General features: G+C 47.0%; 2 protein-coding genes and 1 pseudogene across 2 annotated transcripts in view; 1 reads left to right on the forward strand and 2 right to left on the reverse strand.

Moving 5' to 3' along the window:
- LOC119179634 (tudor domain-containing protein 3) overlaps positions 1 to 27,185 on the forward strand; it is a 156,356-nt gene that overhangs the window by 39,801 nt on the left and 89,370 nt on the right. The window contains exon 11 of the mRNA XM_037430758.2: positions 20,796 to 21,050. Within this exon, the coding sequence (XP_037286655.2) occupies positions 20,796 to 21,050 (255 nt within the window). The remainder of the gene's footprint in view (positions 1 to 20,795; positions 21,051 to 27,185) is intronic.
- Positions 5,738 to 9,190, reverse strand: LOC142779602 (uncharacterized; annotated as a pseudogene).
- Positions 9,210 to 9,889, reverse strand: LOC142784291 (uncharacterized). The gene is made up of 2 exons (XM_075882761.1): positions 9,275 to 9,889; positions 9,210 to 9,221 (listed from the first exon to the last, which is right to left on the reverse strand). Exons 1-2 carry the CDS (start codon positions 9,821 to 9,823, stop codon positions 9,210 to 9,212), a joined length of 561 nt encoding a protein of 186 aa, XP_075738876.1. The 5' UTR covers positions 9,824 to 9,889.

Raw genomic sequence — 27,185 nt, forward strand, 5'->3', positions numbered from 1 at the left:
TGAAGCATTTGATGACTATTTCAGGCAGTCTGTTGCTCCACATGTATGGGAGCATGTGGACTGCGCCAAGTAGGCTGGCCTAGCTGCTTGCTTGCCTCCATGCAAAGCAACATCCGCCCAAGTACCTGCCATTAATAGTGGCTTTTCGCAAAGTGTGTATTTCCCTAGTCTATTGGCTGCAGGAAAGCCATTGTGTTCGGAACCAAGAACAGAAGTTCGATGTTTTCGTACCACATCTGTACCGTTCATGTTTGCAGCCATAAAAACAGCCACCCGCTCTGTAATCCGTTTTTCTTCGGTGCGTGGTCTTCCTCAAACGTGATTGTCCTGTCAGGCAGAGCCTCGAAAAACAGTGCTGTCTCATCAGCGATGAAAGTGACTCATACGTAGAAAGGCGTGCATATAGTCTAGACAGCCAGTCCTGCTCAACGCTTTCTTTGACAGCACCTTTTCCACCACACACGTTGCTGAACACCAGCCCATTGTGCTTATTGAAGCAGTCGAACCACCCTTTTGACTCATTGAAAGAGTCAATGTTCATGGCCAGTGCAAGCTTTCCTGCTTTTGCGCAGCAAGGGGGCTGCTCAAAGGTAAACGTGCATCGCACGAGATGGCAATCCAGGGCAACACTGCTGGATTGTGGTGCACTGTCATTCTAAGCCTTTTTTTTTCTTTTTGCCAAGCATAATCTGGTCCTCGTCCTTGACATAGCTACTCAGTGCGAGTTCTTGACATTGAACTTTTTGATCACTTTTTGATTTAGATCCTCCCACTTGCAACGCCTTCAATATTTGCATCTTTGCAGCCAAATTCTTTGCTTTTTACTTCGCCCTTTTTATCACAGGGGCCGGTGCAAGAAGCGCAGGAAAAGCAATCCCTATGTCGCTTGGTGATGCGCACAAAGTAGACAATGAACAAAATAAAAATCACTGTGATAACAACAACATGTGAAAGTGTGATCAGATTCTACTAGAAATGAAAAGGCCATGAAGTATAGCATCAGATTGTAGCATTTTGTTCGCCTTGTCAGTACGATTAATATTTTTAAATCGTACCTAAAAGTAACAAAACCGTCATATTGTGCAGCCTAGCGCACGAAAATTGAGGCTCGGTTATGAAATATGGAGTCGATGACTTTCCTGTACGTAGTCACGTAGTTTGATGTTGTCATGCGTGCTAGTCCTCAAAATTAGAGTATGTATATTATTATTCAGCCTTGCTCAATTCTGCGCTGCTTATAACATAAAAGTTATAAGCATTAGCCATCAATGAGCGCTGCGTGTCGTGTGTGTTGCTCTGGTGTAAGTGTGTGTGCTTGTGTGAGTGTTTGCGTGAGTCGAGGTTGCGCCAAATTTCTAAGTATATAACATAAAAGTAGTTGCACGGTGAGAAGCGGCACTGCTGTCGCGACTGCCAGTGGACCAAGTCAAGCCATGTTGCATGCGTATGGAGTGCACACATACGCAGTTAACCACCACGCGAACACAAACCACTCACGCGTTCATTGTTTGCAGCATGTGAGCATACTTCATATTTGTTGTAGATAAAAAAATTTTGATTACAAATGTTTCGTGGTGTTTCCCACTTTGCCATTCCGTGATTAGACTGACTGACCGGTAAGCTTTCCTTTCCACTACAAAAAATAGTGAGGTTTAACATCCCAAAACCACAATTATCATTATGAGAGACGCCGTAGTGGAGGGCTCCAGAACTTTCGATTACCTGGGGTTCTTTAACGTGCAACCAAATCTGTGCATGCAGGCCTACAGCATTTTCGCCTCCATCGAAAATGCAGCCGCCGCAGCCGGGATTCGATCCCGCGGCCTGCGGGTCAGTAGTGTAGTACCTTAGTCACTAGACCATTGCGGCGGGGCAATAAAAATTTTCAAAGCAACTGCCTGCTCAGGAGAACAATCCAGCTCAACCGCAACGGAAATAGTATGTTGGATGCACAAAAAGAAAGACAAAAACAAGTTCGTTGCTTGCCCAATGCTGATGACGGTAGCAATGCACTGCCTTTCATTTTGGTTGTAAACCAGCGCCATGTTTTCTTTCTTTCTTTCTTTCTTTCTTTTTTTTGTACACCTTTGAGAAACACAGGTCATTTGTACCTTGTTTTAAATCTTTGATGTCGCAATGCTGTCTTGAAGTTGTTTAGGGGGGCTGTTCCGACTGCGAATCTACCTCGGTCTGGAGTTCCAATTAACCGAAGCAAAGTCGCATCCGTCCGAATTCGAGTTTTCAGTCATAGAACAATACTCATTTAGACTGGACCAGATGCTGCAGCTGAATTAACTGAAATTGAAAATTAACAGTCAGTCATATAATGAGATTCTATTATATAATGCTGTTCGGGTGCCCTCGTCATAGCCATAACATTATTTTGGGGAAGATCTACGTTACAACAATGCATTAAGCAATTCACTCTGCAGATGGTTGCACTCTTATCTACAAAATGCTGCTAGAGCTTGAGGTATCCACTTTTGTTATTTCGTGGTTTATGCAACAGATAGCACTGATCATCTCGCAAGTTTCTTGTGTAGCCTACCCGCACAATCACTACATTTGTTTGCCATATCTTTGCATATTGGCATTGGCTTCTCTTAGCTCCACATGACCTTCCGGCCCTGCACTGCATGGACATGAAGATCTCCCTGTCGGGGTGTCATGGGCTGCTGTATGTATGGGGGCATCCTTGTACTGCCCTCATAGGTTTTCACATACGGAGCCATGTCTTGGCAGCAAAACATTGTCATGTCAGCCTAGGGGTGTCGCTTAGTTATGATTTTAGGTATAGAAAGTAGACTTTAAGGTGTAGGTATAGAAAGAAAGTATAACCAAGAAAGGTAGACTTCTTTTCTTGATTCACAAACTTTATGATAGAACTAACTAGATTCAGGCATTGTCATTGCATTGTTTAATCAAGGGTCAGGTGCCTTATGAACTACTACAATTTTTTTTCGTTTCCTCGAACTTTGGGGAAAAGCGTATTTGTATTGTAGCAGGGTTCTCTTTATATTTTTTTATTTATAAAAAAATTGCTGAGAGATAAACTACTTCACGATAACATCATTTTGCTGCGAGCCATTCAGAAATTGGTAAACGATCCTGTGCAGAGTGAGCTGTATATAGGCTGGAAATCATACTGTCTAGATGAATGTGAGGTTTTTAAGGGCCTTTCAAATGTTGAGAGCACCAGACATACCACGATTAATCCACAGTATTCATTTGCAGTGTCTCATGACATTTGCATCACTTTTCCAAAATTGATCAGCTCTCACCTGAGATTACCAAGGCTTGGTTAGGCTTTTCACTCACTGCTGCACATGAATATATATATATATATATATATATATATATATATATATATATATATATATATATATATATATATATATATATATATGGGATATGGCACAACGGGAGCGTTGTCAACAAGGATAAATATATTTATTTCCCAACAGTTTCGGGAGGGGTCCTCTCTTCATCAGGGGATGAGTTATACTGACATGAACTTCCAAACTTCGTTGCTGCCGCGTCCCTCTCGCCTTGAAAGATGTTTGCGAGAGTGAGAGGGAATTAAAAAAAAGGAAAAAAAAAAACAAAAAAAACAAAAAAGGGAGGAGAAAAAAGATGAAAAAGAAAAAGAAAGAAAAGAAAGAAAGTAAAAAAGAGGAAGAACCACTGTCAACACTGAGAACGAAACCAACCGTCCGTGTACGTCCAGATACGGTTCTTATCACGTGCTGTTCAGTTCTCGACGTGTGTCGGGCCACCCAAGATTGTCGCCGTGGTGCCGGGAGGGTTCGTGACGGCGTGCGTAAAGAAAGGGTTTCCCCGTAATGGGTCGGTCGGCGTGCGGCGTGCGTAAAGGAAGGGTTTCCCGTTAATGGGTGGGTCGGCTTTTTACCTTTAATCTTCGTCCGTTTCCCTTCAATGGTCATGAAGTGGTAGGCGAACGTAAACACTTTGTATGTGCATGTGGAAAAAACAAAAAAAACAAGAAAGGACAGTGTACACGTACGAGTCAGCCAGAAAAAAGCATGGTCTTCAGCTATCAATCTTTGTCACCAATTTCCTCCTGGCTTACTTCTCGGAGGCAGTTGAGTTTTCCGGGGTCCTCGTTGATGCCGGCTACTAATGTTCGAAATTTGAAAATAAAATATGCCTCACGCTGTTTGCGCTCGCGTCTGTTTGAGAAACCGGACTGCAAAAGAGTTACGCTGATATTTTCAAAACTGTGGTTTGGCAGGCGCAGATGTCTAGATAAAGGTAGCTTCGGCAGTGAAGTGGCGTGGTACCAGTGATTATTGAACCGCAGCCGAAATGGCGTGTCTGTTTGGCCGATATATTCTTGTCCGCAGATGTTGCAATGTAGCATGTATATTACGTTACTGGAGTCACAATTAAGGCTTTCAGGTATGCAGAATTTGAAATCCGAGAAGTTCGCTTTGGATTCACGTGTTGTGACCACCTGTGGGCATACCTTGCATCGAGCTTTTCCACAGGGATGGCGCCCTGATTGAAATTTGGGGGTGTTTGTTTTTGCTCTGACAAGAATGTCCTTCAGATTTTTATCCCGGCGGTATAGCACGTGAGGTGGCTTCGCGAAAATAGAGGTTAGTCGTTTGCTTTGCCTGATTATGTTGAAATGGCGGGAAAGTATGTTGTTGATTCGTGGCACTGATGAGGAGTAAGTTAGTACAAGGTTCGTTTGGGAAGTCGTTTCAGATACTCTGTTTGGTCCCTTAATTATATCATTCCTGTTCACGTTGCGAGCACGTAGTATGGCATCGTCAATAATGTCTTCCGGATAATTTTGTTTCAATAAGGAATGCTTTAGGTGTTCCGCGTGTCTGTCAAATTCCCGCATATCGGTGCATATTCTTCGGTACCGGTAGGCCTGAGAAAATGGAATACTCGTTTTGCAATGCTTTGGGTGGCTGCTGTTGAAATGTAGGTACATTTGACGGTCTGTAGGCTTTTTGCAAAGGTTTGTTGACAAGCGGTCATTTTCGACCGTGACAGCGACGTCCAAAAAGTTAATGCTAGTTTTGGAAATTTTGTGCGTGACTTTTATTGACGGGTGGCACTTGTTAAAATTCTCTATGAAGCGGAAAAAACTTCCCTCATCATGGTTCCATATCATAAAAATATCGTCTAAGTATCTTCTGTAGTAGAAAGGTTTCAAGGTGCGTCCCTCAATGATTGGGATTTCTAGTGAAGCCATAAAGGTGCTCGCGAAGTTTGGGGCCATTTTCGTGCCCACTGCAGTGCCACTGCAGGAAATGCTTGCTATTGAACTCAAAATGGTTATAATTTAGTACAAGTTCAAGAAGTGTAAATATATATATATATATATATATATATATATATATATATATATATATACACACACACACACACACACACACACACACACACACACACACACACACACACACACACACACACACACACACACACACACACACACACACACACACACACACACACACACCAAAAAGCGGAGGACGGGCAAAACGAAAACTTTTTATTTTTATTTTATTTTGTAAAAATAAAAAGTTTTCGTTTTGCTCGTCCTCCGCTTTTTGGTATTTTTCCACTGGATCCAAGGACACCTTATTATTCGTATATATGTATATATATATATATATATTACATCGTCCGTCGGTCCCTGCGCGTTGGCGCAAGCGAAGTAGACACAAGCTGACAAGCTGGTAGAATGGGCGTTTATTTTCAGTGCACGTTACAATATAAAGACTCATAGTAAAGAGGGAAAGGGAAACAAGGTAAGTGAAACAAGAGATAGAAGCTTTGGCTATAACTGAGCCAAAAACTGATAAGGGTTACACTTCAGTTACAACACTTCTCCATCAATAATATTGGAGACGCTGCACCGGTTTCCGCTATCGGGTTGAGCGCCGGAGTTCTGTGGTCATTGTAGGTTCCCTGGACTTCTGCTTTTCCTGGTCTTGGGTTGGGGATGATGACTGCAGCTGCTGTGGTGGCTCACGGAGTTCCGCCTTTACGTTTGGCCCTGGTCCGGAAGTTTCTTGCGTAGTTCTCGACATAGGCATACTTTCCCCTTCCCTGTCACGGTGGGGTTCAACCGAGTCTCTCCTTGTGTGAACTTGATCCACATGTCTCCGAACAAGGCCCTCTGGCGTCTCAACTGTCACCATCCTCGCTCCGTCGGCTGACTTTACCGTACCGGCCTTCCACTTTTCATCCTTGCCAAAGTTGCGGATGTAAACATTCGTGTCCGGTGCCAGGGTCTACTCATCTGATTCACCTGATCTTCCTGCAATTCAGGTAGGAAAGCACGTGTCCAGACGAGATCGAATTTGGTAGCCCAGGAGAAGCTCCAAAGGAGACTTGCCCGATGCGAGGGTTGTTCTCCGGTAATTGAAAAGAGTAGTCTGCAAAGGCAATCTTCTAATCGGCCCTGGTTAATCTTCTTCAGCCCATCTTTCACGGTTCGAACAGCTCTCTCTGCAAGGCCATTGGACCGGGGATGAAATGCAGCCGTGCGCAAGTGAGTTATGTTGTTTTTATTCATGAAATCGGCGAAATCTTGACTTGTGAATTGCGTTCCGTTATCTGAAACAAGGGTGCGCGGAATGCCAAACCTGCTGAACAAGCTGCGCAGGCAAGTTATAGTCGAAGATGTGGTCGCCTGCTTCACTGGTACGACCTCGATCCATTTGCTGTGAGCATCTACAAGAACAAGGATCATGCTTCCATTTATTGGCCCCGCGAAATGTACATGTACTCTTGACCAGCTTTCCTGGCATGTCGGCCAGCTAACTGGCGGGGCAGATGCCGGCGTTGGTCGATTTTGAATACAGCTTGTGCACCTCGCCGACATTTGTTTGATGTCGTTGTCCATTCCAGGCCACCAGAAAGCCGACCGAGCGATTGCTTTCATCGCCGATGATCCTTGGTGAGTTTCGTGGAGCATGTGCAACATTCTATGCTGCGCGCTGTCTGGAATGACAACCCTATGGCCCCAATAGAGCAAACGGTGGGCCAGCGAAAGCTCTAGTCTGCGGTCGAAAAAAGGGAGTAATCTTCGCTCTAGTGCTTTAGCACTTGTAAGCCACCCATTCCTTGTGTACTGCACAACCTTGGCCAGCACTGGGTCACTGGCGATTAGCGCCTGCAATTCCGCTGTCGAGACTGCACTCTCCTGCAAGGATGCCAGGGCCAAAATGTACTCGGGTGGCTCGTCGTCCGCGGTTGGCTCAGAAGTTTCTCGTGGCAACCTACTGAGGGCGTCCGCGTTCAGGAGTTGCTTGCCTGGAGAATACTGCAGCTTGTAGCGGAATCCGCCCAAATACAGCGCCGAGCGCTGTATACGAGCCGCGGCCAGCGGTGGAGTTGGCCGATCCGATCTCAGCAGGCCCAGGAGCGGCTGGTGGTCCGTGACGAGTATGAATTCTCGGCCTAGAAGATAATCACGGAACTTCATTACTCCAAATACCAGGGCTAACGCTTCTCGTTCAAGTTGTGAATAATTTTGTTCTGCTTTCGACAATGTTCTCGAACGGAACCCAATAGGCTCGTTCCTGTTCCCTTTTGTGTGAAAAAGCAGTGCGCCGATGCCTCTTTGCGATGCGTCGCACTCTAGTTTCAGCGGCTGTGAAGGGTCGTAGTGCACTAACACCCGTGCCTGGAGCAAACACCATTTTGCTTTGTCAAACGCGGTTTGTTGTTCTTCTGCCCAGTCCCAACGTCTGTTTTTTTCCAGTAGCCGATACAATGGAAAGAGCAGAGACGATATGTTCGCCAAAAACTTTGAGTAGAAACTGATCATGCCAAGAAACGAACGAAGCTCGGCTACATTTTTCGGGCTGGGAACATCAACGATTGCTTCGATATTTTCTTCTATTGGGTGCAGCCCTTGCTGATCGATTCGATGGCCAAGATAGGTAACAGACGCCTGCCGAAATTTGCATTTATCAAGGTGTAGTTTAACGGCACTCTCCCGGAAACGTTGCAGAACGACTTTGAGCACGTCGTCACTTCCTGCTTTTTCGGACACCAAGACATCGTCCAGATAAGCTTGCGCGCCGGATAAGCCCTGCAGAACAGTTTCCATCCTACGTTGAAAAATGGCTGGCGCAGCGGCAATGCCGAAAGGTAATCTGTTGTAGCAGAAAAGACCTTTGTGCGTGTTAGTTACGCACAACTGGCGCAATTCGTCATCCAGCGAAACTTGGTTATATGCATCCCTTAGATCTAGTGTACTGAAATGCATGCCGCCGTTTAAGGACGCGAACATGTCATTGATTACTGGCAATGGGTATTGCTTCAGCTCACTTGCTGCATTTAAGGTGACCTTAAAGTCGCCACAAATCCTAATGGTGCCAATCTTCTTAAGCACTGGTACAATGGGCGTAGCCCATTCGGAATGTGGCACCGGTGACAAAACGCCTAGTGCCACTAGCCTATCGAGCTCTTCAGAAACTTTGTCGCGTAGCGCGAAAGGAATAGAGCGGGCCTTACAGAACTTGGGTGTGACTCCCTCCTTCAGCTGAAGGTGTGCCGCAGGTCCTTTGATGAGGCCTAGTTCCGAGCTGAAGACGTCTGCAAACTCGGAGATTACATCCGGAAGGACCTGTGTGTTGGTAGACGGCTGTGCAGTCGGCGGCTCAGCTGAGAGGCTGAGAACAGGGGAGCCTGCGTCACTCAGAAGGAAAATTAGGTCTCGGCCACATAAACTTGGACCGCAGCAATCTTGCACTACCAAAGGGCATTCTACGGTTGCACCGACGTACGATACCGGCAACAGGATCTCTCCAAGGACTGGCAATTTCCCCAAATAGCATGACAGCTTTATACGTGATGGCTTCAGCAGAGGCCAAGCGTTCTTGTGCTGCTCAAAAACCTGACGTGACACGACGCAGACCGGTGAACCAGTGTCAATAAGCATTGATACGTCAACACCTCCCCACGTGAAGTTGCGCCGTATTGGGGGCTTCACAGTTTCCTCCCGCGTCGATCTTAGCGTCCAAATGTGCAGGCTATCATCAACGCCTTCATCTGTTTCCCCTTCGTTAACAGCCAGGACTCGGCCGCATGTTTCCGAGGGTGCTTGTTGAGTTCGAGACATTGCGGTTTGATCATTCTGGCATTTTCGAGCTAGATGACCGTGTCCACCGCAACGATAACAATGCGCGTTATTCCAACGGCAGGCATTACTGTTATGTCTGACACTGCCACAACGCCCGCATTCAGCGAGTACCTCTTTGCTCGTGGAGGACCGCGCCTTGATTCTGAGCACAGCTGATGCTTCGCCGGCCATTTTACAGGCATCATTCTCTGCCGCTTCAGCTGCGAGGGCCATTGTTTCGGCGTCCTCTAACGTCAGATCTTTCTTTGTCAGCACCTGCTTTTGCAGCGCACTCGATTTGATGCCGCACACTATTCTATCCCGCAGCATTCGATCGAGCATGGTATCAAAATTGCAGTTGTCCGCGATTCGGCGAATCTCAGTAATGAATTCTTGAACAGACTCACTGTCCAGCTGGCAGCGGTTGAAAAAGCGGAAACTTTCTGCAATCTCATGGCGCTTGGGATCAAAGAACTCGTCCAAGGCTTTCACAACGTCCTCGTACTCCAAAGAATTAGGCTTCTTGGGTGCTATTCTTCCTGATAGTATCTGGACAGTGCGAGTACTTAAGGCTGCCACCAACAACGCCTGTTTCTTGGCTGACTCTGTCACCCCTGTTGCCTCAAAGTATGCTTCTGCCTTGATGACATACGCCTTCCAGTTTTCTTTCTCGTCGTCGAAGTCCGGCAGTTGCTGGTGCGCCATCGTCGTAGCTGACGTCCTGCTTGAATCCAGGGTTTTTCTTTCCGGTTCTTCGTTGCCACTGTTGCATCGTTCGCCTGTCCCTGCGCATTGGTGCAAGCGAAGTAGACACAAGCTGACAAGCTGGTAGAATGGGCGTTTATTTTCAGTGTACGTTGCAATATAAAGACTCAAAGTAAAGAGGGAAAGGGAAACAAGGTAAGTGAAACAAGAGATAGAAGCTTTGGCTATAACTGAGCCAAAAACTGATAAGGTTACACTTCAGTTACAACATATTTATATATTGTAACGAGGGCAGTGGGCATGGAGCTCGAATATAGAAAAGGAAGAAGACTTGCTGTGATCGCAGGCTTGCGTTCAGTTAGCCCTTGGCTCAATAAAGCTTTCGTTCGCCGAGTCAACTCCTGCTGGTTCAACACCCCGTTTCAAGTGGTGGAGGTGCTGGGTACATCTGGTCCTCACCCTGGAGCTTCGTAGCCGCACACTCCAACCACCTTCTGCGATGACTGATCCGGGACCGTCTCAGGCCGCCACTCCAGCTCTCGCACCCATACCTGTCTTCTGCGCTGGCGCTCTCCGGCAGCGCGACCCCCCCATATTTGGTGGCACAGAGGACCAAGATGTGGAAAACTGGATTGCCGAGTATGAACTGGTGAGCGCGTACAATAAGTGGAACGCAGCCGATAAGCTCACAAATGTGAATTTTTACCTGACCGACGTGGCGAAACTATGGTACAGAAATCATCGAAGTGATTTCAGTATGTGGTCGGAATTGGCAAAAACCCTCTCGGAAGTCTTTGGACGTCCTGCTGTCCGCCGCCTTCGTGCTGAACAGCGCTTGCGTGGCAGAGTACAGAGAACAGATGAGACTTTCACGAGCTACATCGAAGATGTGCTCTTCCTCTGCCAGCTCATCAACCCGACTCTGGATGAGGCAGGCAAGATAAAAAACATAATGAAAGGAATCGACGATGGTGCATTCCAAATGCTTGCTGCGAAGTGTCCCCAGACAGTCGCCGAGGTGATTCAGCTCTGCCAAAGTTATGATGAGCTGCGTAGGCAACGTGCTTCCACAGGTTGCGCTGCTCAAGACACCGCGGACCTTTCATTCCTCGACTATCGCCATGACACTGCCGACCACTCTGCTTTAATGCCACTCATAAAGCAATTCATACGCGAAGAGGTCGCCAGGCAGCTATCTATAATCACCAGAACTACCGAGCCGATGGCACCCTTATCGCCTTCGCTTTGTCAGGTCATTGAATCGCAAGTTGCCGAAGCATTGCCGCCAGCTCCGGCTCCACCATCTGTTACCGCACCACTAACATATGCAGCCGCTGTTGCTCGGCCACGCGCTCCATCGTCTCCGGCTATCTACGAAGCAACTCGCCACGTTTATTCGTCGACGCCACCTGCCCACCCGTTGACTGTCCCGTCTCCGGCTGAATACAAAACAACTCGGAACGTTTATATGAAGCCGCCGCCTGCACGACCGTTTCCGGTACCTTATTTGGCGACAAGTGCCCCTACCGTCAGCCAATGGCGCACTCCGGATAATCGGCCAATATGTTTTTCATGTGGCATCCCAGGCCACATAGCTCGTCACTGCCGCCGTCGCAGCTTTCCTTCTCATGACATTGCAGGGGCCTCACACTACATGCCCATTCAGCCGCGATATCCCGTTCCTGCCGATCTACCTCTAGACGTACGTACCGGTCGCCGCCCATCCGGCTCAAGCCGTTCGCCTTCTCCTCGTCGCAGATCCATTTCTCCAATGTTGCGTCGCAACAGCCCACCGTGAGGGGAAAACTGACGGGCGCAGTTCCGGAGGCAAGAACTGCGTTGGCAGCGAAAATTTCAAGACCTAACTGCTGTCCCCCGAACGAAATCGAACTCTATATTGATGGCATAAAGTTGCACAAACTTGTTGACACTGGAGCTGCCGTATCTGTAATTAGCGAGAAACTGTGCCGAAACTTGAAGAAAGTGACCACGCCACTTACCGACCTATCTTTGCAGACAGCTACGTCCCATCATATTCAGCCTTCAGCTGTGTGCACTGCACGAGTCGTCATTCAAGGTGCGATGTACGTCGTCTCATTTGTAGTTTTATTCCGTTCTTCGCATGACGTTATCCTTGGATGGAATTTTCTTTCGTCAAATTCTGCTTTGGTCGACTGTGCTCGTTCCGAACTCGCATTATCTGTGTCGTGCTATGACCCCGACGATGGCACTTCGTGTAGAGTGTTTGCTGCTTCTGACGTTGACATTGCACCTTTCTCAGCTGTTGTTGTCTCGGTGTCATGTGCCTCCCCCCCGAAATCACCTGTGTTGTTTATGCCATCGGTCCCATCTGCGTGCCGTCGAAATATCATGCTTCCGTTTGCCGTCGTCATTTTTCGAAATGGTCACGCTGCCATTTATGTGTGCAATCCCTCGGACAGCCCGTCATCCTTACTACGTGGAGAATGCCTGGGAAGGTACGAACCTTGCGAGTGCATTCTTCCGGCTACTATACCCGATTCAACGGTTTCACTCCCAATTTGTGCTGTCACTCCTACCAACGTGCCTAATGATGCTCTGGACGTATTCTCGGATGCCATCGACTCTGAGCTCGCACCAACTCAGCGCGAAGAGATTATAAATCTTCTTCTCCGCTTTCGTTCTTCATTCGATCGTGACCAGTCAGGCTTAAGCCGAACCTCTGCGGTCGTTCACCGTATTGACACCGGTCAACAAGCCCCACTAAGGCAGCGTCCGTACCGTGTGTCATCTGCTGAACGCCGTGTCATCGACGAACAAGTGGACGACATGTTGAAACGTGGCATCATCGAGCCCTCCAACACTCCCTGGGCTTCACCGGTTGTTCTCGTCAAGAAAAAAGACGGATCCATCCGGTTCTGCGTTGACTACCGCCGACTCAACAAGATAACGCGCAAAGACGTATACCCTCTGTCGCGCATCGATGATGCTTTGGACTGCCTACAAGGAGCAGAGTTCTTTTCTTCGTTAGATTTACGCTCCGGCTACTGGCAGGTGCCCATGGCAGAGGGTGACCGCCCGAAGACAGCCTTTGTAACACCGGATGGACTATATGAATTCACCGTTATGCCCTTTGGCCTCTGCAATGCGCTTGCCACTTTCGAAAGAATGATGGATACCGTCTTGCGAGGTATGAAATGGAAAACGTGCCTCTGTTATTTGGACGACATTGTGGTATTCTCAAGCGACTTTGCGACCCACCTCAGCCGCCTCGAGCAATATCTTACGTGCCTTTCAACGGCGAGACTTCAACTTAACTTGAAGAAATGCCACTTCGGCGCTCGCAAGCTTGTAATTCTCGGCCATGTGGTTTCTAAAGACGGCATTCTCCCGGACCCTACGAAACTTAATGCAGTCGCGGCGTTCCCAAAGCCAACCACCGTCAAAGAGCTTCGAAGCTTCATCGGCCTATGTTCTTACTTCCGGCGCTACGTCCGCAATTTCGCCTCCATTATCGCCCCCTTGACCAATCTTCTTGCCGGAAGGTCTGATTTGTCAGCGTGGTCGCAGGCGTGTGATGATGCATTTCAGGAACTCCGACGGCTTCTCACCACGCCTCCCATACTCCGACATTTCGATCCATCTGCTCCAACGGAGCTTTATACAGACGCTAGTGGTGTCGGGCTAGGGGCCATACTGGCCCAACGCAAGGATGGCTTTGACGAGTACGTCGTTGCCTATGCCAGCCGCACCCTCAGTAAAGCCGAGAAGAATTACAGTGTAACTGAAAAGGAGTGCCTTGCCATTATTTGGGCAATTGGAGAATTTCGGCCTTATTTATATGGACGTCCGTTTGATATTGTGACAGACCACCATGCGCTTTGCTGGTTATCTTCACTAAAAGATCCTAATGGTCGGCTCGCTCGTTGGGCATTGCGGTTACAGGAGTTCGATATCCGTGTTGTCTACCGTTCTGGCCGTAAGCATTCCGACGCCGATGCCCTGTCACGTTCGCCATTGGCTTCAGAACCTGTCGGCTCGCCTATCTCCACCAGTGCTGCCTTGGCCATCAGCATTTCGGACATGCCTTCCGAGCAACGCAAAGATGCTTGGATTTCTTCTGTTTTGGACTTGCTGTCAAACCGGACGCCCGCTCCAGTTTCCAGGACGCTTCGCCGTCAAGCAGGACACTTCGCTATTCGGGATAACCTGCTTTACCGCCGAAACTACAGTTCGATGGGTCGTAAGTGGTTGCTCGTCATTCCCCGACATCTGCGCTCTGACATCTGTGCCACGTTCCACGATGATCCGCAATGTGGCCACGCTGGTGTGTTAAAAACATACACTCGCTTGCAGCTGCGGTACTACTGGCGCGGTATGTACCGTTTCGTTCGCCGTTACGTAAGGTCTTGCCTTACGTGCCAGCGACGCAAAATGCCCACTCAGCATGCCACAGGTCCCTTGCAGCCGTTGCCATGTCCAGCACGAGCTTTCGATCGTGTCGGAATCGACCTTTACGGTCCACTTCCCTATACTTCGAGTAGCAACCGCTGGGTCATTGTCGCTATCGACCACCTAACGCGGTACGCTGAAACAGCTGCGTTACCTTCTGCTACCGCAAAAGACGTTGCGTGTTTTATACTGCAAAACCTGGTTTTAAGGCATGGAGCACCTCGAGAGTTACTAAGCGACCGCGGCCGCGTTTTTCTCTCCGATGCTATCAAAGCGTTGTTGAGCGAGTGTCGCATCATACACCGCACTACCACAGCCTATCATCCGCAAACTAATGGGATGACAGAGCGTTTTAATCGTACACTTGGAGATATGCTGGCCAAGTACGCTTCATCCGACCAGTCAAATTGGGATAGCATACTGCCTTTTGTGACATATGCTTACAACACTGCAACGCAAAGCACCACTGGATTTTCGCCTTTCTTTCTTCTTTATGGACGCGAGCCATCATCAACAATGGATACTATTCTTCCTTATCGACCGGACCCTTCAGAGATGACTACCGTTTCTCGAGCAGCAGCACACGCTGAAGAATGTCGGAAGCTTGCTCGTGCGATCACGTCACATGACCAGACGCGCCAAAAACATCGCCACGACGCATCAGCCACGCCTATGAGCTTTGCACCGAACTCACTGGTGTGGTTATGGATTCCTTCTACTCCTCCAGGACTCTACCACAAGCTTTCGTCCAGGTACCATGGCCCTTATCGAGTTATACGCCAAACATCCCCTGTCAACTACCTGGTCGAGCCACTGGATGCATCTCCGGACAAGCGCCGTCGGGGACAAGAAATTGTACACATTTCTTGGCTCAAGCCATACCATGACCCTTCTGTGTACACCTGTCCTTAGGTCGCCAGGATGGCTCCCTCATCGCCCGGGGGTGATTGTAACGAGGGCAGTGGGCATGGAGCTCGAATATAGAAAAGAAAGAAGACTTGCTGTGATCGCAGGCTTGCGTTCAGTTAGCCCTTGCGCTCAATAAAGCTTTCGTTCGCCGAGTCAACTCCTGCTGGTTCAACACCCCGTTTCTATATATATATTGACGCAAGGCAAACGCAGTATTCAAATTACGCGCGCTAGTTTGTGCGCCCCCCAAGAGATCAGCGGCTTGATGATCAAACAAGAAAAAAACGTGACGGCGCGCGCCTCCTCAGCACGGTATTTTGATGAAAAAGAAATGGTGCACCGCTCGAGGGTCTCTCGGAGATTGATCCCTTTTTGCTGATCGCCTGTTAGAGATGCCGCTACATTTTTCTTTACTTTTCGGGCACAAGTTCGCCCCAATAAACAGTTATTCGTACACCATTTGGATTGTACGTAACAATTCTGGTTGAGGTGCTGGGTAATGATCCCAAACCCAGTTGGACTTCGAGGAAGCAGCCCGGAACCACGAGCAGTCGAACCAACTTAGCTCACGCCAGTTCATCAGCGCGCCAGCCGTCGTCTACGTGGTGAGTCGCCGGAATTTCCCCTGCCACCAGAGCCCAGAGTGTCTCCAGCTGTCTCCAATGAGAGTACCGAAATGTCGTCTCCAACCGCTGCCGCACATGCCGTTTCGTCTCCAGTCGCTGCCACGCACGTCGTTGTCGATGAGCCACGGACGCCGGACCCTTTTCATGGCGATCCTCATGAAGATGCCGAGGATTGGCTGGAGGGTTTTCAGCGCGTCGCCAACTGCAACGGATGGCCCAAAGAACGGAAGCTCCGCCGAGTTCATTTCGCATTGCAGGACAGCGCACGAACGTGGTTTGAAAACCATGAAGGTACCATTCGATCGTGGGATGATTTCCGACGGGAGCTACTGGCCACATACCCGAGTACAGACCGCAAGGAAATAGCTGAAGCTGCCTTGCAAGCAAGAAACCAGCGCAACAATGAAAGCGTCGCAATGTATGTGGAAGACATGTGCCAGTTATTCCGCCGGTCTGATCAAAATATGAGCGAGGACAAGAAGATTCGGCACCTGATGCGTGGGGTGAAGCAGGAGATTTTTGCTGGTTTGCTCCGATGTTTCCCGCGGAACGTCACTGAATTTCGCACCGAGGCGACAGCGGTGGAAAAGACTCTGCAACAACGAGCGAGGCACTACAATCGAGATGTTAACGTCGCATCCGTAGACGCGGTGTCAGCAGTCTTCGGGAATGGCATCGAGGTATTACGAGAGCTCATTCGATCGGTGGTTCGAGAAGAGCTCCAGAAGCTAAACGGCAACCCCTCAACGGTCTCGTCATTAGCGGAAGTTGTTCGGGAGGAGGTGAGACAGGCAGTTCGTGAGCAGCAGCCACAAGCCCAGCCTGTTCAAGCGTCGGTTCCGATGCAGCCCGCAGTCTCATACGCCGAGGTACTGAAAAGCGCCCCTGTACCTCATTTCGTCGCCCCTGGACCTTATTTCGCCGCAGCAAGCACGCATCTTCCGAAACCTCGATTTACGCCGTCCCCAGCCGAGACTAGGATCCGAAAAGCTGATATATGGCGCACTCCTGATCGAATTCTGCTTTGTTATCACTGCGGCGAAGCTGGCCATCTTTATAGAATGTGTGAATATCGCCGAGCTGGACTTCGGGGTTTTCCCGTAAACGCTGCTTGTCCACAGAATAGGCTAACAGAGCGACTCAACAGAACTCTAACCGATATGTTGTCCATTTACGTTGACTTGGAGCGCCGTACATGGGACAAGATACTGCCGTACGCCACTTTCGCTTACAATACTGCTGTGCAGGAGACTACTAAAGTGACGCCATTCCAGCTAGTCTGTGGTCGAGTAGTTACCACACCATTAGATGCAATGCTGCCTGTAGGCGACAATACAGAGCACAAGCCTGACATCAGCGAATTCATTCAGCAAGCCGAAGAAGCACGGCAGTTGGCGCGACATCACATAAAACAACAACAACGCGTGGATGCAAACCGTTACAACCTTCGTCGGAGAGGAGTCGACTACGCACCAGGCAACTTAGTTTGGATTTGGACTCCCGTGCGGACGCCTGGCCTTTCCGAAAAGCTCATGCGCCGCTATTTCGGCCCTTACCGAGTCCTTCGTCGCGTCAGCTCCTTGAACTACGAGGTGTCACCGGAAGGACAAGTGAGCTCATCAAGATGCCGAAGGAGCACAGAAATCGTGCATGTAGTCAGAATGAAGCCATACTATGACAGGCAATGAACATCGAACTATACACACCCGATTATGAGGAATACCTATTTCTCCAATGGAAACCACGCATTCAGACCATCTCAGCAACACTGCTTTTACGCATCGGGTCGATGCGTTTTTAGAGGAGGGATAATGACGCAAGGCAAATGCAGTATTCAAACTACGCGCGCTAGTTCGTGCGCCCCCCAAGAGATAAGCGGCTTGATGATCAAACAAGAAAAGGCCGTGACGGCGCGCGCCTCCTCAGCACGGGATTTTGATGAAAAAGAAGTGGTGCACCGCTCGAGGGTCTCTCGGAGATTGATCCCTTTTTGCTGATCGCCTGTTAGAGACGCCGCTACATTTTTCTTTACTTTTCCGGCACAAGTTCGCCCCAATAAACAGTTATTCGTACACCATTTGGATTGTACGTAACAATTCTATCTCTCTCTCTCTCTCTCTCTCTCTATATATATATATATATATATATATATATATATATATATATATATATATATATATATATATATATATATATATATATATATATATAGAGAGAGAGAGAGAGAGAGAGAGAGAGAGAGAGAGAGATACACTAGCTAATGTGTTTTGGGCAGCCGGTAACAATAGCAAGGGCCATCTGTTTGGTATTTTTATTGAAGGTGCTACACAATGCCCTTTTACATGAATATGGCAAAGACATGTTTAGCTGTGCGATTTGTGGTGAGGTACACTAGCACCTCTTGCCAATTTTATTTGACCATCAAGTCACGACAGTTGTCCGTGGTGGATCTGAGATGCACACCCACTGTTCTGTGGGTGAACAACAGGCAGCAATAAGATGGCTGCCTGATCAATATGTTGAGGATCAAGTCTCCTCCAGCTTTGTATGGCAGATTTGGGAAAGAAGGCACGTTCCAAGTGAAACAGATAACTTGGAGCAGGTGTATTAAACATGGGGCCACGCGTTAAGAGACCCCTGCTTTCACTCTAAGTATTCCTCTGTTTGAGTGAGAGCCTCCTCTAGTTTTGCTGGCACTCCGGCACGCATCTGAATGCCTCTGTTCTTCATATTTTTTCTTTCTCCATAAGTACATTCATGAGCTTCCATCCTGCTAATAGCTGCTGGTACCAGAAAGGGACTTGCTGAGCAAGGCTGACTGACGGGTTTCACTTCGAAGGTTCTTGGCCTGAAGGCGATCTTGCTCAAGGCCCCCCATTTCGAAATTCCGCGTTTTTCCTCTCTTCCAGTTGGAGAAGAGAAGAATGCCTTGTATTGATAAGGTTCTCAAAGCCACATGCCAAATCTCCTTCAGGAATTGTTCATTCATGAAATGCAAGAAAGGCCTGACAAATAGCTATATTAGCTCATGTTTTGATCAGCAGCCCCCCCCCCCCCCCCCCTCACACACACACACACACACACCCACACACTCACATGCCGTGTCCTTCTTCATTGTCCTGGCCCTTGCGGTACTAAATTTTGTGACTGCGGCCCACTAGTTAAGATGAATTTGAGACCCCTGATTTGGAGGGTTATACTTTAAGCTGAAGCTAAATGTGTCAGCTTAAAGTGCCCATAATTTTGTGACTCAAGCTAGGTTAAAATTGCTAGGAGTAATATGTGACTTTTTTCAATATGTTTCAAGTTTCTCTAAATATAGAGAAAACTTGAAATTATGTGTTACTGTTTGTACACCTTCAATAGACACTAAAGGCAAATACATATTAAGTTGATGGTGATGGTGGAAATAGTGGTTCAGAAGCCTCGTAGTGCCAGTTTTGTGCCAAGGAAGTGCTCATTCTAAAATGAAATTATGTTTTTATGGTCCGCATCGCTTTAGTGGACTTTAAATCACCCGCATATGAGAGTGGTTTTTCAGACGTCACAGTTGCGGTGCCCAATGTTGCCTTTACTATGCAGCTGCTGACACCAGTTGCAGCAGAGTGAAAGCAGCAGGAGCCACAGTCGCAACAACAGCTGTTGAACAATTTTTTGCAATCGTGGAGGCTATGATTCTCCTTGCTTGGTTCAACTGGGTCCCACTTTGTGGCACCACCTATCCAGCCTGGCCAGCCAGAAACGAAACATTTGAACCACTCGGGCCGTTCCCCATAGTAACGCCAGGCAGTTCTTTTTTACTATAAATCAAACAGAAATGGATAGGCAGAGTTTTATTACACCTCTTGATGCACGGAAAGTTCTTTTTTGTTCCAGCTAATTTGATTAATAACAATTACTTGTATGCGTATACTCTCACGTGATCGGGATAATTTCTCAAATGTCCCACTCATGGCGCATGTCGTGTGATACATTTAGCCCAATTTCTTGGTAAGGCACTGTTTTTAATATTGCCTTTTTTGTGTTCATACATTGAGCTTTCACTCTGACGTAAATTGTTATTTGCCTTGAGTATCCCTTCAAGGTCTAACTGATGTGACAGAATCATTCGTGCTAACCCGCCTAATGTCTTGTGTTCGATACCTTCTTGTTTTTTTGAGATATAATAATTTTGATGATTTATGTTATAATAATTCAGGACCACCAGCACAAGCTTCGCAGATGTCAGGAACTGCTCTGGATAGAGTTCCTTAATGAATAAGCTCTAATGCTTGTGATGTGGTGGTGCGACACCCCTTGTGAAGTTGTTTGTGCCTCGGGGCGCATGTGTCTCGCACAGAAGCCGCATTCAGGGGTCACAACTATCGCGCAGTAGGTGGCGTCATGTTTGCGAGCATTGATCACCACTATGATCATCATGCTTAGAAAACGTTAGTGCCGGCGGCAATGCCTGGCGGCACGCCTTGGTAACGACGTGCAAAAAATAAGCTGGTCGTTTGGCGTGGGGCAGTAGCGAGGACGGTTTTCTCCAGCGGTGGGTCTGCCGTGGACGGCACCGCGGGCCATCTGCGGTAGGCCCACGTGTTGAGTCGAGCGTTAGCGACACTGCCTTGTTTGTCATGTTGTTGAGTGTTGTTTAATATTGTTTAAGGATGTCTTAGCTTGTTGATGATTATTGATGTATAATAATTTGGCTGACGATATCGTCGATCAAAATGTAGTTAAATAAATGTGTGTTGTTTGGTTTATTCCGACTGCGTCTACTGTGTCCATTCCCCGTTCACTCCAAGAGCATGGCGCTCACCATATAGAGGCCCCACGTGCTGTAGCAACTTTTTTCACTAGTGCTAATGTGTTAACTTCCATTTTTGTGAATTGTGTCGTAGTATGTCTCCTTGCTTGTTGACCTAGCCCACACTAGACTTCAACACTAGTAATACAGAGTTGTACGTGATGCCTTGGCTGTAAGTAAAAGAAAAAAACCTCAGAACATGTGCATTGTACAGGGCTCTCAAGAAGGCGGTGGGCCTCCTCAACAGTCACGAACTTATCAAGGGAACCACAGCAACCGGAGTCACCCAAGGCCGTCCCCAGTTGAGGGCGGGGACAGACGTCGCACCACTCAGGCTTGTGACTTGGCACCTGGCTCTAGACCTGCACCTCGCGGGGGTGACCGGAGCTCTTTTGACTCAAAGCCATCTGGCCCGAAGCGGCTTTTCTCTGGACAGAAAGTGTTAGCCAAGTACTGGGAAGACGGCAAGGTAAGCAAGGCTTGTCTTAGCCTGACATTTCTGGCCGGTGTACTTCCTAGACAGACATTAATCATGGTATCCGTTCGGCAAATGAGAGCAACTTTTGCTGTGCCTTAAAGGGACACTAAAGACAGGAATGATATTTCACATTTGAGTAAAGTACAATTTCACAATACCGAAAACACCACTCCTAGCGCAGCACGTTGCTTGGTAAGCAAGAAATGCAGGTGGAGACGTCAACTTGAGATTTTAGCTTCAAACACTGTGGCTTCATAGATTTTGAAAGCAGCTACTGGCTTCTACATAGCCTATAATCACTAAAGCAGCTACTGGCTTCTACATAGCCTATAATCACTAAAAATGAAGTACATTGTCATTTGTTGGTGCCAGAGACAAGGCATACGAAATTTCAGAAAATTTCATCGAGCCAATGTCGCAGAAATGCGCAGAATACCAAACTTGCTCGCGTAATGAACGCACTCGCATGATAAACGCAACCCCAACTTCATTAATCAAAATTCGGATTTTTTTTCCCCACACAATAAATGCATCCCTTACATTTATCCGCTGCAGTCCCCCTAACCGACACCTGGCACCTTCTCACCTGTTGGATCTCTTCCGTATATTATTATTTTGCCAACCCACCTCGGTTCGCTCCCTCCCTCCTCCCTTTCGCCCGTTGGCGCATGCCGTATTGTTTTTCTTTCTATCTGCAAGCGTAACGTCCCCCGTCTTATCTGTGCGTCACAGCAGAGTTCACGAACGGTGCGAGTGTTAAGACATCGCAGCTGATAAGCACACAGCGCGCGAAGGTCACGAAACTGCCCTTGCCAACCGACGCTGGCAGTTTCGAAAAGCCCAACCACGAGCATGCGATTTTCGAGCGGCGATGACAGGATTTGCTGTCACGGAGAGTCATTCGTCGCTATCGTGTTGCAGGTTTCTGGAAAACCAGAAAAAAATAGCTTGTCGTCCCGAAAAGGTCGTGATGATTTTCGCAACACGGTAGCATCCCTAATTCTCGCTTTGCTTGTTATCCGTGCGTAGAGGCACTTCTCATGTAGAAGCGAGGCGGCGGCAGTAATTTGTCGTTAATCTTGTTATCGACGGACTGTTTTGATGCTTCGGAGGTAGCTGCAATGTTGGTTACTTGCTACAATGTTAATGCTGTCCTCACGGTCGTCGTGCGAGGTTGTCGCGAAGTTGGCAAAGTGCGTCATAACATTGTAGTGCACGCTTTTGGCCGCCCCTCGAGATCACAGAAAATACCACTGTTGCGATTAAACGATTGTGCGAATAGATAGCCGCAAAACACGTTTATGGCATGCGCGGGCGGCGCAGGGACAGCTTGCAAAAGATAGTGCCATCAGCAATTGCAAATGAGTGAAGTGCAACAAAGAAGCTATTTCCAAACAGTGTACGCGTATGTCCATTGCGATAGGCTGAGCGACCTAACTTTTTTTTCATTACCACATTTTGTGCCCCTCCCAAAAAAAGTTTTCATAAAATTTATCCCGTGAAATAAATGCACCCCTCAGCTTTGCTCAGACTTTTTTAGAAAGAAAGTGCATTCATTACGCGAGTAAATACAGTACATGTTGAAATTTTCGACATCATGCGCGGAGGTTTTTATACAGAATTTACAACTGAAACTTCAACTTTGATTTTCTCAAATAATAATGATCTTATGATAGTGAAACATATGGCACTCAAGTTCTCAAAAGAACAATTTGTAAATCTAAACCAAGTCATTGTTTCTCTTTAGGCCCACAATGTGTTAGCACACCCTCCTGCTGCAGTATTTTGAATAAGTGCTTAAAAAAAATTCCTTTGCTCCTTCTAGGCAAGGGCCACCCTCTAAATTATGCACAGAAGCTTTTTAGCTTTTGTGCATAAAATATATTTAGGTAATTGGTAGTGGTTAAGGTCAGATATTTTGTAGCTTTAATGAAATTAATCTGTTACATATAGATGTTGTGAATAATCATATTCTCATAATAATCATAGTGCTTGTTCATTATTTTATTTGCTTATTAATAGAAAATATAGGCATCATTACCTTCATGTAACATTTGTTTAAATGTACACTCAAGATAATTAAGCTGACATGCACTAATTAAGTGCCATACAAGAGAAATTGTGGCATCTTTTTGGTGCTAAGAAAATGCATAGGTAGTGTTAAAGAAAATTGTGTTTTAGAGGTGCGCCTACAACTTGCACATTTCAAGTCTCCTGCCCTCTATCGAGCTGTGATGTTTTGTATGCCACCATCCACTTTGACTGCTTGACAGGCACTGCCATGGTCTCCCGCACAAAATGCAATATCGCCAGAAACTAAGCCAAAACAGAGCGAAAGCAGAATTTTTTTCTCACTCACAGTTGAAGGCATACATAGGGTTCCCCATAAACAAGCCAAGTTTCATTTTACCCCCTTGTACGTTCACATTTGATGGCGTCTCAAAGAGAATAGTTAAGCATGGCAATCGGTGCAAAAGTGAAGATAAAGCAATCAGATGCTTTTGATAACAGCCTGCTTTTTATGCCTGTATTTCTAGGGGTAAGGGAGGGAGGGAAGTAAGCTGTTCTTGGAATGCAGAATAATGGCACCAGGCGTCCTCGGTCACAGTTAGTAACAAAAACCTAGGTGGCCATGCCTCTGCACTTTAAAGGCAAACTTTGGCGATTGCTTGACCATGTCACTGTAAAGGTGTTTCTTTGTTTCTGAGACACTTTGTCACAAACCCAATAGCTGAAATGCTCAGGAAGTTCGACAATAATTTTTAATAAGCAAAAAGGCGCAATACTGAAGCTGCAACCCAACCAAGCCCACTGTCTACATATGAAATACAATTTGGTAAGAACCGGAAGTTGCATACTGGTCCCGCCGGCACGGAGCATGGAAACTTTGGAAGCCAGGCCATGGAAGTGTTGGTCTAGCAACACAGAGGGAGGAAGGAAGAATTCCCGTGCCAAACACCGTCGCCGTCGCCTTCTGGCTAGCACAATAAACGCTGTAGCGGCCAAAGTAACGACGCCATCGGCTGCGTCACTTCCATTGACATGCCAGACATGTCATTGCACAGACACTGTTGCCAATAATGATGACAAGTGAGCTGAGCTTTTCGAGGCAATCTTTGAAATTCGTTTGCAAACAATTATCGCATCTCTCAAGCCTGTAATTTGGCATGAATGATGGAAATGTGCAAAGGAACGTATTCAACGAAATTCATTGAGATTCATTGACCTCGAAAAATCACCGAAGTTGGCCTTTAGACAGTGGTGGTACATCTACAGATGTGTAGAGGTAGGGGGTGAGTATGGGTAAGGCCCAAACAACGAAACGTTCCTTTCCTTTGACCGCGTCCTCTCCTTACGTGAGGCTTTCTTACAACCAAGTACCGACGGAGGAAGCAAGCGTACTCTGAAAGCTCCCTTAACCCGTCCTTGCGGGAGGAATGGTTGCCGCGCTCCTGCGTTCGAGATTATCGAATATAAGCTTTGCTCACAAGCGTTTATTCTGTAAAAAAAAGTTGGGTCACCACATCACTTCCAAATTGAAGTGTTAATATAGAGACGCGTGTACGCTTTCTTCCAACTACGATTACTGAATGTGAAAAGCCACCGTAGTCGAGCGCAAAACGTGGTGCATTCTAGCAACACTGCGCGCCGTCGTGCCTGGCACCGTGCACGCACGCTCGCCGCTCCTGTTTCCCCGCAGGGGGTGGGTGGGAGGGTTGCCTCGAAAACGAAAACATCACGTGGGCTAGCTGTGAGGCGAAGCGCTCGTTCAGGGCAAGGAGCGGACCTAAGGGCGCACGAAGGTAGCCCCAAAGCAACCTTAAGCTGAGGAAGCGCCAAGGAAGCCTTCACCGAGGGCTCCTTAGTGAGGAAGCTTTCAGAGTGACATAAGGCGGCCTCACAAAAATGAAGGCTTCCTCACTGAGGAAAGGAACGTTTCGTTGTTTGGCCGTAAGACTTGGTGGTCTCCTCCGACATATCAAGGGGAGTGGCCACCCTAAGCTCCCTCAGCACGCATGCCTATGCTCACAGTGCGAGTGAGTTTTGTGAGGGAGTAAATGTAATGCATCACTATGCGATAACAAAGCTCCTGAAACACATGCGAGGGGGTTGCCCAGAGCAGGGTTTTCAAGTCTTTGAAAAAAAGAAGGTGGTTCCACTGCAGAGGAACCATCTTTACAATGGCTTACATGCATAATAATGTAAATCTATTGGTTCATAATGAATACTATAAAATTTCTAATAATTTAAATTGAAATTGAAGTGAATTTGATTACTGTTATATACGTTCGAGTACTCGAAGCTTTCAAATATGCACACATGCCTACATTTAGCTTGATTTCTAGTTTACCAAAATGTTGGTATTAACGTTTTGTACCTTTTATATTGTTTTTAATTTTTATAATGATTCGGCCAGTTGGTCTCTGTCATCTAAACATTTCCTCACTTGGAAAAGAAGAGTGTTTAGTGGTAGTATTCGAACATGGTAAATTTTGCTCAGAAGCTTCACTCTGTACCCACTCAGCCATTGTTGTGCTCGATATTTACGTTTGTCTTCTTTTGTGGTCTCCCTTTCGGGCCAATTTTATTTATGCAATCGCAAATGAAGATAATGTTCATTGTGCAAGCTGTGACCTTACTTTGATTAATCAAGAGCTGCAACTAAAAGTGATCTTTGTGCACCACCAGCTAGTGTTGCCTTTATGCATTACAGCCTGCCACTGAGCGTTGGTGTATCACTTTGTATTCCGCTCCCTCCTTGTGATTTACTGTTCCAGTCATTGCGAGATGGTTAGGGTAATAAGTCTAGAAGAGTAGTTTAGGCTTGGGGTGACATAATGGTAGTGGAATAGTGCACAATTAGACAAGGCCAGAGTAAGAAACGTGACACAAGTGCTTGTGCTGTGTTGTTTACTTGGTGCCTGTTTATGTGTGCGCTATTCTAGTCAAGTGGTTCGGGTAAAAGCATTTGGTATAGTATTAAAGAAAAGAAACCAGGGAAGGTATTGATAGAGTTGTTACGGGTATTCATAGCATTACCTCATAAAAATAGAGGCACACATGAAGAAATCAACTTGAACATCTTCTTAACGAAATATCAAATTAAACAAGTGATTGTAAAAGATTTACTCCTGCAAGAAGTATAGAAACAGGCTGCCCTGGCCTCTACAGCTCAAGACGAACGTCACATGTAGGGCTAATGAGGTAGACGTGGACACCTTCAGTAGTATGGCAACGGCGGTTGGCAGGGGCTAAAAACGGTGCTGCGTGATATTTCACTGGCAAAGTGTGCTCCAGAACTGTGTATCTCAATATGAGCCATGACTGAAACTTGTCACACAATCCTGGTGTGCGAGCATATGTCAACAGCAGCATTTCGTCACTAGGTCAGAAGGATACAGCATGAGGCAATGCATGATAAACAATCTTCCTGTCTTACTGTCTGGCTTCTGTATTTGTGCTAGCACACTGGTGACACTAGCAAGTCGTGAAATGTCTTGCTTAAAAAAAGATGGAGGTTGGTTTACATTGGAAGTAAATAAAGAAATGGCCCAGAAAGAAATCGGGGGAACGATCGTTAACAAGGTCAAATGGTAAAAGGGTGTCCCAGTTTTTGTGGTCTGGTTAAATATAGGTGGCGATCATGTTGGCAAGTGTGTAATGAAATAGCTCAAGCCATTAGTTTGGTGATGCTAATTAAAAGTGGTCTTGTGGGTGTAGCTGGAGGATTGGAGAACTTTGTTAACCATTTGTGAAAGGAATGCCTTTCCATGGTCACTGACCAGAACATACAAAGTGCCATGGTACAGTAGTCCTTCAGAACAAAATCTGAATCTTTAAATGCAGAACCGGTAGTCACAGAAGCTTTCTCAGCATAGTTCATCTAAGGGCAGACGTCTGTCACAATCCATCGGTCGCCAGTGGCAGTGACTAGAAGGGGGCCATAAATATTGACAGCAACAACTTTAGATGATGTTACAGGACATGGAAGTGGCTTTAGTTTGCTGATAAGAGCCAGATTCTCTATACACGTCGGTTCTGCGTATTATGCACGATGATTCGACGTCTGATCATTTATGGACTGTGCGAACACCAAATAGCACTAAAGACTGATTATACTGGCCC

The sequence above is a fragment of the Rhipicephalus microplus genome, chromosome 2 (genome assembly GCF_043290135.1).
Source record: "Rhipicephalus microplus isolate Deutch F79 chromosome 2, USDA_Rmic, whole genome shotgun sequence".
NCBI lineage: Eukaryota > Metazoa > Arthropoda > Arachnida > Ixodida > Ixodidae > Rhipicephalus > Rhipicephalus microplus.

Coding starts and splice junctions, on each gene's coding strand:
- LOC142784291 (XM_075882761.1), bottom strand. CDS start 9,823: ATGGCGCACCAGCAACTGCCGGACTTCGACGACGAGAAAGAAAACTGG.